The sequence below is a fragment of the Manis javanica genome, chromosome 9 (genome assembly GCF_040802235.1).
Source record: "Manis javanica isolate MJ-LG chromosome 9, MJ_LKY, whole genome shotgun sequence".
In the NCBI taxonomy this organism is placed as follows: Eukaryota; Metazoa; Chordata; class Mammalia; order Pholidota; family Manidae; genus Manis; species Manis javanica.
In genome coordinates this window covers 29130404-29143813 of record NC_133164.1, presented here as the reverse complement: position 1 = coordinate 29143813, position 13410 = coordinate 29130404, and the positions used below count along the sequence as shown (strand labels likewise).

General features: G+C 38.0%; 1 protein-coding gene across 15 annotated transcripts in view; it reads left to right on the top strand.

The window, feature by feature from the left end:
* The window catches only part of LMO7 (LIM domain 7), a 188537-nt gene that overhangs the window by 152954 nt on the left and 22173 nt on the right, over window positions 1-13410 (top strand). For all 15 annotated transcript variants that reach the window (XM_037010278.2, XM_037010273.2, XM_037010275.2 and 12 more), the window contains 4 exons: window positions 343-485; window positions 2075-2507; window positions 4264-4572; window positions 12733-12847. In XM_037010278.2, the coding sequence (XP_036866173.2) occupies window positions 343-485; window positions 2075-2507; window positions 4264-4572; window positions 12733-12847 (1000 nt within the window). The remainder of the gene's footprint in view (window positions 1-342; window positions 486-2074; window positions 2508-4263; window positions 4573-12732; window positions 12848-13410) is intronic.

Below are 13410 nucleotides of genomic sequence, written 5' to 3'. Positions count from 1 at the left end.
CATAACATAATATTGAGGTGAGAGGAAAATGAATTTGAAACAGTTCCTGATCTTCTGACCTGTACCCAATTACAAGCACTTAGCATTCTTTGTGAAATGGGCATTGAAGCAGAAAAAGCAAAAATGGCATCTATCTTATTAGGTCAGGTTTTTAGACAGACACAGGAGATAAAAGCTTGGTACAGAAACACTGGCTATAAAAAGCAGAATTAGGGCACCTTGGCATCAAATTGGAGTGAATAGTTTCAGTGATGTAATGGGATACTCTAGCATTCTCTCTCTGCTAGAAAGGGTATGTAGAAATTCAGGTATGCCTGTGCTGAAGTGATTTCCTTCTCTCAGGACCTTGCAAAATGGAAAGATCGTCGAAAAAGCTACACCTCAGATCTGCAGAAGAAAAAAGAAGAGAGGGAAGAAATTGAAAAGCAGGCTCTTGAGAAGTCTGAGAGAAGCTCTAAGACATTTAAGGAAATGCTGCAGGACAGGTAATAAGGCTGAATGCATCTCATGGTTGGAGATACCAGTGTTAGATATTTTGTATAAGTGTAGTGTGAACCAATATTAGACTGTAATCAAATGTGCATGAAATTTGACCATTTCTCTCTTCAGTGGAAAAGCGAAGAATTTTTGCTATGATAGTGACTTGGATTAACAAAAGAAATGGTGCTTAATATAGGTGTGCATTAGTTCTTCATTTTGTACTGTAGTTCATATGCAGAATTGGGTAGTGTTGGGTATATTTGGTGCAGAAAATAGACTGCTTTCTCCTTTTAAAGTGAACTTAGGAATAGAATGGTCAAATATAACCAGCTCCCACTCTTAACTAAATAGTGTAAAATATAACCTAAAATTAGTTTTCCTGTGTTAGTGGTATAATTAAAATTATATTTTGAAGACTATATAAACATAAATGTGAGGGTTTATTTTTTTTGCATTGCAACATAACAGGATAATAGTCCAATTTAAACTTTGCTATAGAGCAGTTACTACGTGAAACCCTGGAATATTTATAGAAAAGGGAGAATGCAAATAGGCTTTCAGGATAATGTCAAAAAGGAAATGTGCTGTCAGGTGAAATTAAACAAAGCTCTTTTGTGCCCTGCAAGCCAATGGTAAACAGTTTCATTCAGTTAAATGAACACAGTCAACTTGAAGGTACTCCTTACTAAATCGTAGTGAGGAGACATCTATCAACTTCTTCATATATATGTGAAAGGCACCTTTACTTTGTAATTATTGTCCATATAAATTCTGTCAAGCTGTATGAAATCATATACTAGATCTTTTTTAAATGAATGTTTTAATGAAATATAGTTGATATACAATATTATTTTTGTTTCAGGTATACATCATAGTGATTCAACAGTTATATACATTATGAAATTCTCACCACAACAACTGTAGTTACCCTCTGTCACCATACAAAGATATTACAGTATTATTGACTATAGACTCTATGCTTTCCTTTGCATTCCTATGATTTAGTTATTTTATAACTGGAAGCTTGTACCTCTTTATCCCCTTTGCCTATTTTTGTCTGTTCTCCTGCTTCCCTTCCCTCTGGCAACCACCAGACAAACCTTATCATAACCGAAGTCTGAGTCTTTTGTTGTGGTCTTTTATTTTTACTAAATTATCAAAAATTGTATACAGGGGAAGCTCTCAATGATGTCAAAGAATCCACATTTTTGGAGAGTTTATATTCGTTGTCACACAGTTAGTTGTATTTCTAGTGTGCTGATTTGGGGAGAGTTGTAAACTTGTGGGGAAAACTTTGTGAGTAATCCCCTTATTAAAATTTTATCATGTCCTTATTAAAATCTCTTTTAGCATTAAAAAATGCCTCTGAAGGATTTGAGAGTCTCTTTAAAAGAAAGTCAAGCTCTTATAACTTTCTGTGTGGCATAAAAATTACATCTATTTATCATATTCTGTTAATATTGTGTTTATTATCATGTGAAGTCAGCAGTCTTATTCCTAGTCCACTTTGTATGTTAATTACCCAGATCTGTCTCTCCGCCACTGTGTGTCAAAGGCTCAACTTTGTGATTATGGTGTGCTTCTTCTTGCTAAGGGAATCCCGAAATCAAGTGTCTACAATTACATCAAGGAGGAGAATGTATTCTGATGATGATGCCTTGAGTGAAGAAAAGCTTTCACCTACACTGAGTATGTCAGAAGCAAGTTACCAGAGCGAGAGAATAGAAGAGAAGGGAACAGCTCATCCTACAGAAATTCCTAAACAGGGTTCTACAACTTTTGCAAAACGGGAGGACAGTGCAACAGCTGAAATTCAACTGCTTTCTAAAAGCCCTGTGGAAGAACAACGCCCAGCCTCTTTGTCTTCTCGTCATTCACTGAGTACACAAATGGAGTCAACTCGAGTTTCAGCTTCTCTCCCCAGAAGTTACCAGAAAACTGATACAGTCAGGTTAACATCTGTGGTCACACCGAGACCTTTTGGCTCTCAGTCAAAGGGAATCTCATCTCTCCCAAGATCCTACACGGTAAAAAGCATTCCTGATTCCTTTAGTTTTTTCTCTAGAGACAAATGTTGGTTAACTGGTTCAGAGGTTTGACTCACATATACTTGATGTGTAAAATGTGTTTAACATATATAAGGATATTTTATTTTAGCCAATTTAAATGTGATAGACATTTAATAGCAATGCTGAAGAATTAAACTTCAAATTCAATGAAAGTAGGGCTGATACATTTTAAAGAATGAATGAGATATATTCTAAGGCAGAGCATTTATTTTTTAGTGTTGTATTTTCTCAGATACAGCTTTTGTAAAGTATTAGATTGAATTACATGAAGTTTAGTAGTCAGTTCCTTATGACCTGCAAAACAGCAGTTTTATGTGGTTTAACCTAAATATTTTCAGGTTATTGTGTACAAATTTCTATTTTTTCCTGATTTCCCACTTCATCAGAACTTGTCATGTTTGTAGTTATTAAAATTTATGTTACAGTTCAAAAATACATATATTTCTATTTATATTTGAATTTTTAAGAATACAGAAGAACATGGAATCATTTGCCCTGAGAATAAAGCTGTACTGCATACCTTGAAAGTGGGTATATAAGTCTTAACTATGAAAAAGGAAGCAATACAGTCTTAAGCAGATCGATGTTCACATTCCTTTTATATCTCCCAATTTTGAATCCTAAAATCTAAGCAAAAAATTCTGATTAAAAAAATATTCAAGGAAATTCCTGACTGTTATGTTAAGGACAATAGAGATACATTGGCAATATAAAAAATAACTTTAACTGACAGCCACTACTACTATAATCAAGACAATTGATAAACTCAGAAAAACAGTAGTATGTATTATAGATTCAGGGTTAATATCCTTAATATTTAAAATACCTCTATAAATTGATAAGGAGAAGATAAACAGAAATACAGATACAGAAATGAATACCATGTTCAAGGGAAAGGGAATTTAAATGGTTGATAATGTAAAGCACATAGAAGCATGTTCAGCCTCACTATAGCAAGAATGAGGTATGTACAGCATTTCACCCATCAGACTGACAAAGACTTAGAACACTCAAAATGTCCATTGTTGACAAGGGGGCAGAGAAACAGCCATTTTTCATTACTTTGGGAGTGCATTGTTACAATTTTTTTTGAGGAGATACATATAATTTATATACTATATGTATAGGCCTAATTTAAACTTTGCTAAAGAGCAGTTACTGTCCATCAACATAGTAAGATGCTATACAGTCACTAGTTGTCTTCTCAGTGCTATACTACTATATATATATATATATATTTTATATGTAAAATATCCTTTGGTCCAGCAATTCTACTTTTGGGAATCTGCTATAAAAATAAATGTTCCAGGTATAAAGTTATTTGCTTATTTGTTGCAACAATTTTGGAAGTTACAGAACGCTTTAAACAACATTGAATGTGTATCAGACGAATGAACTGTGGATATCCAGACTGTGGAGCATTCAACAATTAAAAAGGCTAGTTTAGAAATCTATCTGTTGACCTGGAGTGATGTAATGCATAAAACAAGTTTCAGAAGTCAGTTCCTAGTATAAACACTTTTGTAAGAGCAGCCCCCCTTCCCCTTACTGTGCGCTCATCTGTTAGCGTGAAAGAATGTGCCCCATGCTTCCAGCAATAGTAATTTTGCTGTGGGGAGGTATATGTTACTTTTATAATTTTAAAGTATTACTGTATGTATTTTTGAAATAAATCTAATAGAGTACAAAGCCTAAAATGCTGTTCCCTGTGTAGATGGATGACGTGTGGAAGTATAATGGAGATGTGGAAGGCATTAAGAGAACTCAGAGCAGTCTGGCCAGCACCTCTGTGCACACACCGGGCACAAGCCAGCTTGCTTCCAGTTTGTCCAGCAAGGGAGATGCAGTGGCAGGAGAGAACGGGGTGCAGCTGCCCTCTCCTGCACCCGCCTTCTCATCTCCTTCCCAGGACCAGGCTGCCACTCCCACAGCCACAATGTCTTCTTCCCTGTCTGGCCCCGATTTAATGTCTGAGCTTGAAGAAGGGAGAACCTCACCACAGACAGAGATCTCAAAAAAAAAGGTGGGTTTGGGAATGCCTCTTATCACTCACTGCAGAAACATAAATATTTTAATCTAGAAACCATGTGTCTAACCTCCAGATGCTGTGGTCTGTGCTGATAATATAGGAAATGATGATGTCTTTTATTTTTAGCAGATCTTAATGGAAGTAGGTCTCTTCCAACTTTAAGTTTATTATGTATTCAGACAGCCTTTGTGATCTGAGTGTATTGAGACTTTTTGGGATTCAACTGGCTTTTCTCTCTCCTCCCATTTCAACAGCTGTTTCCTTGCACTACTAGTGACTGGCTTAGGTTCAGGAGTCACTCGGGGGGTTATAGATTGAGTTCTAGTCGGTCAGTGGGTGTTAGAAATTCCCTCGGGGAAACTAACTGACCCCAAGGAGAAATGAGTACACATGATAGGTGCTGGCCTCTGTGGATATGGCATTTCTTTCCCTATTGTATTACCCTTCTAGTGGCTCTTAATACTAACTTACAGTTTAAAAAGTCCAAAATTTTGGGCCACTCTGTATGTCTTAGTGGGAATACTGAGGTGTAGTTACAATATGGCAATTCTGTTCCTTGACATTTGAAGTCCAAACAAAATACAGCATCAGATGAAGAATGGCTGGGGCATTTGTAGTTTTTTTTTTCCAATTTAAAATCCCAAAAGATGACTTCTAAGAGAATGATTAGGTTATGGAATTTTCTTTTAGTTAAAGAGTCACTGACTGTCTAGAGAACAGAAGGCTTTTCTCTTGTAGAAAAAAAATTTTTGTTAAGCAATGTGCTAATTGTATGACCCCCTAGCACGGAAGAGCTTCTGTGGTTCTTTGGCTCAGTCTAGCATTCTCTGTTGCCTTGCGAGAGTACATTTGTTTTCCAAGACACAGCGTCAGGTGTATAACCTGGCCTAAGTTATATTGATGAGATGACTTGATGTGAAATAATTTGATACATCATATTTATTTAGTAGTTTTAGATTTTTATTAGTACAGGAAAGCTTTACAAGTTGAGGCTTTCCTCTCCGTGGTTATAAAATACTCATGGGCTCAAGAAAATTTGGGAATGCAGAAACAGATAGATAATAAAAATCATGGTAATCAGATCATTTAGTGATAATCTTTGTTAACGTTTAGGTATATTTCTTCCACTTGTTCCCATGCATATTTACAAGCATATCTAGAATGATTTCTTCATCTTGCTAAAATCATTTGTTTTAGGTTGTTTTTTTTTTCCTTTCCATTTTCAAAGAACTGGAAATATATAATTAGCATTGTAAGTTTCAGTGGATGAGAATAATAGCTCCTGTTATACTTGGGAACATAAGGTACCAGGGGATGAATAATAAAAACATAAGCTAGGTGTCCTTTGTTTTGTGAACTTGCATGTTTGCCCTCACCTTTTCAAAGAGTAAAGCCAACCAAACAGCCTGATTACTGTGCACTGGGCAGTGGCAACTCCCTCAGGGTGGAGGCTGACTAGCTGCATCCAGGGATTAAGAAGAAGAGGCTGCTTGAGGTGTATGGGTGTGTTCTAGGTTATTGCCCTTCAGAGGAACCTGGATTAACATGGCATGGTTCCAGGTTTCATCATTAACAAATTTATGCTCTTTTGTCACCAAACTTGAAAGAGTATTCTACCAAGCAAAATTAGGCTTTAATTAGCAAGTGCCACCCTGGGAATTCTTGAACACGTATATGTCATTTGGTGACTTGCTTGTCCCTGAAATGCTTGGCGTGTCCACTCTCCACTTCTGCACTATGAGGAAAGTTGCTTATGTAGCATTCCTGTGCTCTCAACACTAAGTAGTTCACTGACTTGGGAAAAGGGCTGTGAATTCGCAAAATAGCTGCTGGCCAGTAGACCAAGGTCATATACTACCTCCTCTAAACTCTTGTCCAAACTCTAGTTGTTCTGGGAATAGAAAAATCAAAAATAGTGTGTAACTGAACATCTAGCTGTTTAGGTAGCTTTGTAACTGTACTTTGGGTCTTCTTTCTCTTTGTTACCTTGCACTTTTGCTAGTAGTGTCCTTTGATTTCTTCCTCCAGAATCTCCCTTGATGTCGTTCTTTTCTATCCCTGCTTCCACTACCCTAATTCAGATCCTTTCCCCATCAATGCAAATGTTTTGTAACTTGGCACATGTAATTGGGCATTTTATACATGGTTGGCATCAGGGTAACTTGCATGATGCCAGGCTGGATTGGCAGTTTCCCTGCCCAGAGCCTTCAGTGGCACTCTGTGGTTTGTTCAGTGAAGTCCAAAGTACTTAGGGGCCACTGACATCCCTCATGACTGGCCCCCTACCTCCCTTTGTAGTGCTGCTTCGCCATCTGAATGCTTGCCATGTGTCAGCCACGCTTCTCAGAGTATCATCTTTGGTCCTCAGTGACCCTGGTGTCACTGTCTTATCGTAGTAGAAATCAAGGCATGGATTGGTCATATTATGTGTCCAAGCCATACTGGGTACCGAGTTGTGGAGTCAGGATTTGAGCCCAGCCAGTCTGACCCCAGGCTGCCAGCACCACACTGTGTCTTGGGAAGGAGAGTGGAAGTAGGTGATCTAGCCACATGAGACTGCTTGCTTTTTCTTGGGTACATCGTAAGTACTCATTCTTATTGTTGCCCCATTTGGAAATGCTCACCTCACCCATCTCTGTCCTTGAAGTCCTCCTGTTCTTTCAGAGCTCAGAAGGGCCACTTCTTCATGACTCAAGGTCTCTCCTCCCCCTAGTTGGAATTGAACTTTTCACCCTTGAAAGCTTCGTTTAGTGAATTTGTCCTATTGCTTTTGTTCACCGCTTCTCCCTCATGGGCATTGTTTGTACCCTCTGCAGCCCTGACACATAGCTGGCACTTAAGTATTCACTGACTTGAATTGCATTCAATGCCTTGATCACTTAACTGAAGTATGAATGTGATCTAGCAGCTAAGTTACATCCTTCTAGGTTCTTAGTGGGAGTTTTAACATTATAAGGGCTTTCTTAAGAAGTACTATGATACTACAGAGTCTTGGGGCAGAGACTGGTTAGGAGCCTATCACAGAACTGTGGTAAGAAGATGGTTCATGCCGTAAAGAAGGAAAAAATTTAATATGAGCACATGTAAAATCTGCCCACAGGATTTCTTTCCCATCTCCTTTGCTGAACTGGGGGTTTTATTCCTCTTGATCCCCTTTTCTCCCTTACTTCTCCTGTGGTGTCTTCTTTTCCTGACTCCTTTTGTAATCCAGGCTGCTGGGTAATTTTGGGGGTGGCCCTGAGGTCCGAGGGGAGAGACTGACTCCCAAGGTCCCTCACCCTCCTCTGACTGCCTCACAGATACGGCTTTCACGATTTTGTCCTTAATTGGTCTTGTCTATAAGTTTTTGTGTTCTTTTCTGTCTTGTCAGAGCCCCCATTCAAATCCACGCTTCAGAACCTCTGCCCCAGGTTTTTCAAAATAATACCTAGAAATGGGATGAGGCATATGGAAAGCAGGGTGATTTTTACATGTCCCCTTCCTCATCCCCAAGCCTGTGATTGTGCCCCTTTTTAAAAGCACCCAGGGTTTACCTTATCACAGCTTTCCCCCAAAACACTGTGTGGGCTCGGCACTGTCCCTAGGTCCTACTGTCTGTGAGCATGAGAAGCAAGCCTGTCTTGATCACAGTTAGCACAGTGCCTGGATCTCTAGGTACTTTCTGAATGTTGACTGAGTTCTTTTGGCTTTAAATCTCAGTATGTGAGTTAAATAGGATTTTCTTTAGTTGGTTTGGAAACTGCTTAACCAACACATATGTCATGTAGGACATTGTTTCTATGGGAAAAGGAAAGTGATTACTGGGCATCAGCCATGTGCCTTGGCACTTCTCAAATGTTTTATTCAGTCTTCTCAGTAATCTTGCGAAGTAGGTGGTATTGTCCCACATTTACCAGTGAAATACTTGAGATCTGAAAGTTATGTAACTTTCTTTGGGCTGGTTAAATGCTTAGGCCATAACTGCAATTTTTCTGACACTAACTTAAAAAAAATATGGTCAAATTTAAGAACTGCTTTAGGTATAGTGAAAACACCAAATGTAGGCTTATTTTAACTTTGCTATGTCTTTAGAATTTTAGAGGCAACAAGGACGGAAATATCTTGTGTTTCATAAAGATAAACTGATTCTTAAAAATGGAAATACCATATGACCCTGCAATTTACTTCTGGGAATTTATCCAAAAAAAACAAATCACTATTTTGAAAAGATATATGCATCCCTGTGTTCATTGCAGCATTATTACAACAGCCAATATATGGAAACAACCTAAGTGTCCATCTATGGATGAATGGATGAAGAGGAAGTGGTACATATACACAATGGAATATAACTCAGCCATACAAAAGAAAAGAAATGCTGCCATTTGTGACAACACAGATAGACTTACAGGGTATCATACTAAGTGAAATAGGTCAGAGAAAGACAAATATGTCTTTTACATGTCACTTATATGTGAAATCTAAAAAAACAAAAAAGAAATATAAACATAAATATAACAGAATTTTGGATACCCTAGAAAGGGGTGTGGGGATAGGTGAAAAAGGTGAAGGGGATAAAGAGGTATATGTTTTAAATTATAAAATAGTCATAGGAATGGAAGTACAACATAGAGAATATAACCAATAGTATTATAATATCTTGGTATGATAACTGGGTGACTACAGTTACCATGGTGAACATCTAGTAATGAATATAATTATTGAGTCACTGTGTTGTATATCTGAAATCAATATAATATTGTATATCAACTATACCAATAAAAAAATAAAAAATTGTTTTTGGGAAAGGTATGTACCTATTAAAACTTACCAAAATGAATCTGAAATGTAGAATGGAATGTAGAGTTTGGAATCTACCCAGCAGGCAGTAAGGAGCTACCAGCAATTTTAAAACAGGGTGCAATATAATTGGCATGTTCTGTGTGTAAAGCTCTGGCAGCTGTGTGGAAGATGGAGAGAAAGAAGGTCCGGGGACAGGATGGCCAATCAGGAGGTAACCACAGTAAGTTAGAGGGGAGACCGTGGCCCAAACTAAGATTATAGACAGAAGATGGATGGATGGTGGGGTGATTTGAGGTGGATTTACAGAGTGTGAACTCGATGGCACTTTATTAAATGCACGTATGGTGGAAAGTGGGGCCTATCATATGGGGCTGGAGTGTGCACAATGCAGGTGAAAGAAGGAAAGGAGGCCCTGAAAGAACTGGTGGTTCCAACTTGAGCTTCTGGTTAAATAGTGATCTAGTTGACCAATAGATGAAAAACAAGAGGTAGAAGAGTAGATTTGAGGAGGAAGATAATTAGTTGATATGTTGGGCTTAGTAGTTGAAAACATAGCAGTGAAAGAGGTAACTCAGGAAAGCATGTCGTCAGAAAGGGGGAAGACTGAGTAGGGAACAAGAACACAGTGAAAAGCTTGAAAATGAGTGCATTGTGAGGGAGAAGGCTCTCAGGCTCAGTGATAGGCCTGAGGTCGCCTGGTTATTGGCAGAAATGGACCTGTAATTGCTCATGTGGTTTTCCCCTCTTGGCCTCTATATAGTTAGTCCCAAGGACCCACGTGGCCACAGTGCCCCAGGCTGTAGCCGCAGTGAGGCTGTCCTCTGTGTACTGTTTCAGAGAGGTGGTTAGCTGCCCTTTGATTTAATACATTCAATTAGAGATTTATTTCCAAGGTAAGAGCAGCTCTTTGTGGACAATTCTTCTCGTCTAATGTAATTGTGAGACTCTTGTGCCTGTGGCTTAAGCTCATTCCCTTTTATCCTATATTTGGTAGAAAGGATAATGTTCACTTGCTGTCTTCTCCCACAAAGTATTCTTTATGTGATTTGAGACTGTTTATTAAAACTCCAGGCTGCCTTTTTATTCTTCAAGATAAAAACCTCAATTAGTATCTTGAATTCATCTAGCTCATCGTTTGTCTTTGCCCTTATATAGTGATAGATTCTGCACTTTAATTGACTGTAAGTGGGAATTGTTTTTTCAGTAATGGAGGTGAAACTGACCACGTATTTTCATTGAGTCATCTCTAATTTAAGTGTATGATGGCTTTGGTTAAGGAGAAGAACTAACCAGTAATTTTTTCTGTTCATAGCAGAGCCTTATTCTGGAGAATGATGTCCATCAGGTTGATTATTAATGAGTGTTTTCACGACTTAATATGTATTCCAGCACCTAAATTGCTTTTCAAACTTTCTAGTGAAAACTTTTCTATATTATTAGCTACATTTTTTTCTCAAAAAAAAAAATCCCATACCTATTCCTGAAGAGTCAGTGATTATTTTGCGAGAGCAAGGATCATGCCTGATTCATCTTTTCCCAAGTGCTAAGCACTCTCTTATATAGATAGATGCACAATAAATGTATGCTGAACAGATGAATAAGTAAATATTAATATAACACTTCTGTGTCCATATAATATAGTAAGCTATCAAACTTTTATTCAGTGCCTTCCATGCCTTCTAATTCTGATCTAATATCAGTTTTTCTCACACTTTAGCCACTTGGGTTTTAAACATTTTAGAGGTAGAAAAACTTTGGCATAAAGCTTTATGAATTGCCACAAAAAAAGGCTTAGGGTTGACTGCCACATTAAAGTGGAGAAGTTGTAGGTCTTTTTCTGGAAAACAGAGTGGCTTTAGGAAGAATTTTTCTTTCATTATTGATTTTTTTTATTGAAATGTAGTTGATGCATAATACTATGTTAGTTTCAGGTGTCCTACGTAATTATTTGACAGTTATATACATCATGAAATGCTCATCATGATAAGAGTAGTTACCATGTGTCACTATACAAAGATTTTACAATATTATTGACTATATTCCCTATGCTGTACTTTTCGTCCTTGTGTCTTATTTTCTATCTGGCAGTTTGTACCTCTTCATCCCCTTCACCCATTTGCCCATCTCTCTACCCACTTCCCATATGGCAACCCTGAGTTTGTTCTCTGTCTTTATGAGTCTATTTCTGTTTTGTTTAGAATTTTTCTTTTCAACAGTAAAGTCTAAGTCCTTAATGAGCCAAAGAACTGAAACACTGGTCTGGGAAACTCATGTTAAAATGTATGCCTGCCGTTTACCCAAATCAAAACATGTAAATTATGAAAGATGATTAAATTTCTCACAGACATTGTATACTGCAAAACTTAAAACATTTGGAAAGTGGTTTAATCTCTGTGAAACTGACAGTTTTTTTTAATGTCATACAGCGATGAAGATGAAAATTGAATTCTGTCAATTGTCTAAGAGGCTGCTGTTCTTGGGCTTGGTGGGTGCTATTTATCACTCCAAGGAAGCTGTGGCCTGTAGTGCAGGGTGTCCAGCAGGGGCCTTGGGGCCTTCCTGGTGGCTCCTCAGAGATGACTTGGGTCTGCATCTTGCAGCTTGTGTACCAGCTCTGCCATTACCACGAGATCTTCATAGTGGGGCAAGTGAAAATACCTGTCCAGTATTTCACATGTGCATTAGATGAGCATGACTGGTAGCTGATGTGTCTATGAAACCCTTTGAAACTATTCAGCTATCTACATTACCTAATTATCTTCTCTTTTTAGTGGTCTGAATAATGACATGCTAGTCCCTTAGCAAGTGTAATTATAATACACTCTTGTTGTCTATATTCACTGTATTGTGCATTAGATCTCTAGGGTTTATTTACTACATGTTTCAAGTTTTCAACCTGCTCACCACCCATCTCCCTGCTAACCACCACTTGACTCTGTTTTTATGAGTTTTGTTTTTTTAGATTCCATGTATGGGTTGCATCATAGAGTACTTGTCTTTATCTGACTTACCTCCCTTAACTTAATGAGCTCAAGATCCTTCCATGTTGTCACAAATGGCAAGATGCCTTTTTTCTCATGGTTAAATAATATTCCATTGTGTGTGTGTATTATCAGTAGAAACAGTTTTATAGTATTAATGTGAAGAAAAATCTATTCACACTGAGATTTCCCTTCTTTTAGAGAAAAAAGTAAACTCAGATGTATTTATATAAATGAAGATTTTGCCAAACCCAAGGGCAAAAGAATGAAGCTTCTGGTTTATCAAATAACTCAAGTGTACCAGTGTGCAGCCTCCCTTCCTTCATGGATAGGCTCCCCTCCGTGTGGGTGCCAGGGACACCTGATCCCCCCGTTTCATGTTTGCTTTCAGGATCAGTTCAGTGATATGAGGATCAGCATCAACCAAACGCCTGGGAACGGCCTTGACTTTGGGTTTACAATAAAATGGACTTTTTCTGGGATCTTCATAGCATCACTCAAAGCAGGTAAATCATAGATTTAGCTGTACTGAACTTCCTTCTTGTTATCCTGTGCTGTTCAAAACTACCCCCACAGAAATTGGTTTGCTGCAGGAGGAAAAGAGCATGTGTAAAAATGCAGCAGTAAAGAAAGAAGATGCATCCTCTTCTCCGAGACTAATAGTTAGGGTTATAAATTGCATACTGTTCATTCTCCCTTGCTGGTCAAGTTTAGTTTTGAAGAATCTTACTGTTGTGACTTTGCAGAAATCACTTGTCAGATGTTTAGGCTTAATATTTAGAAATGCTGACAAATAATACTTAATCGAAGATTCAGAAGGAACTTCCTATAATGAGCTGTGTTGGTGGTAGATATATACATGCCATAAAATAAATTGGTGTTTTCTGAGAGCATCCTACTAGATGGTATTGCTCAGAGAGTCCTCAGGATGTTTTGGGACTTTTACAAAAGAATCTTCCCTGCCCCTGGGTTTATGAAGCCCAGAACCTCTTAGCAAAATATTACCACCAGACCTAAAATCAAAATGAAAGCTTTTTTGGATTTAACAGGAGTTCCTCATTTACCTATT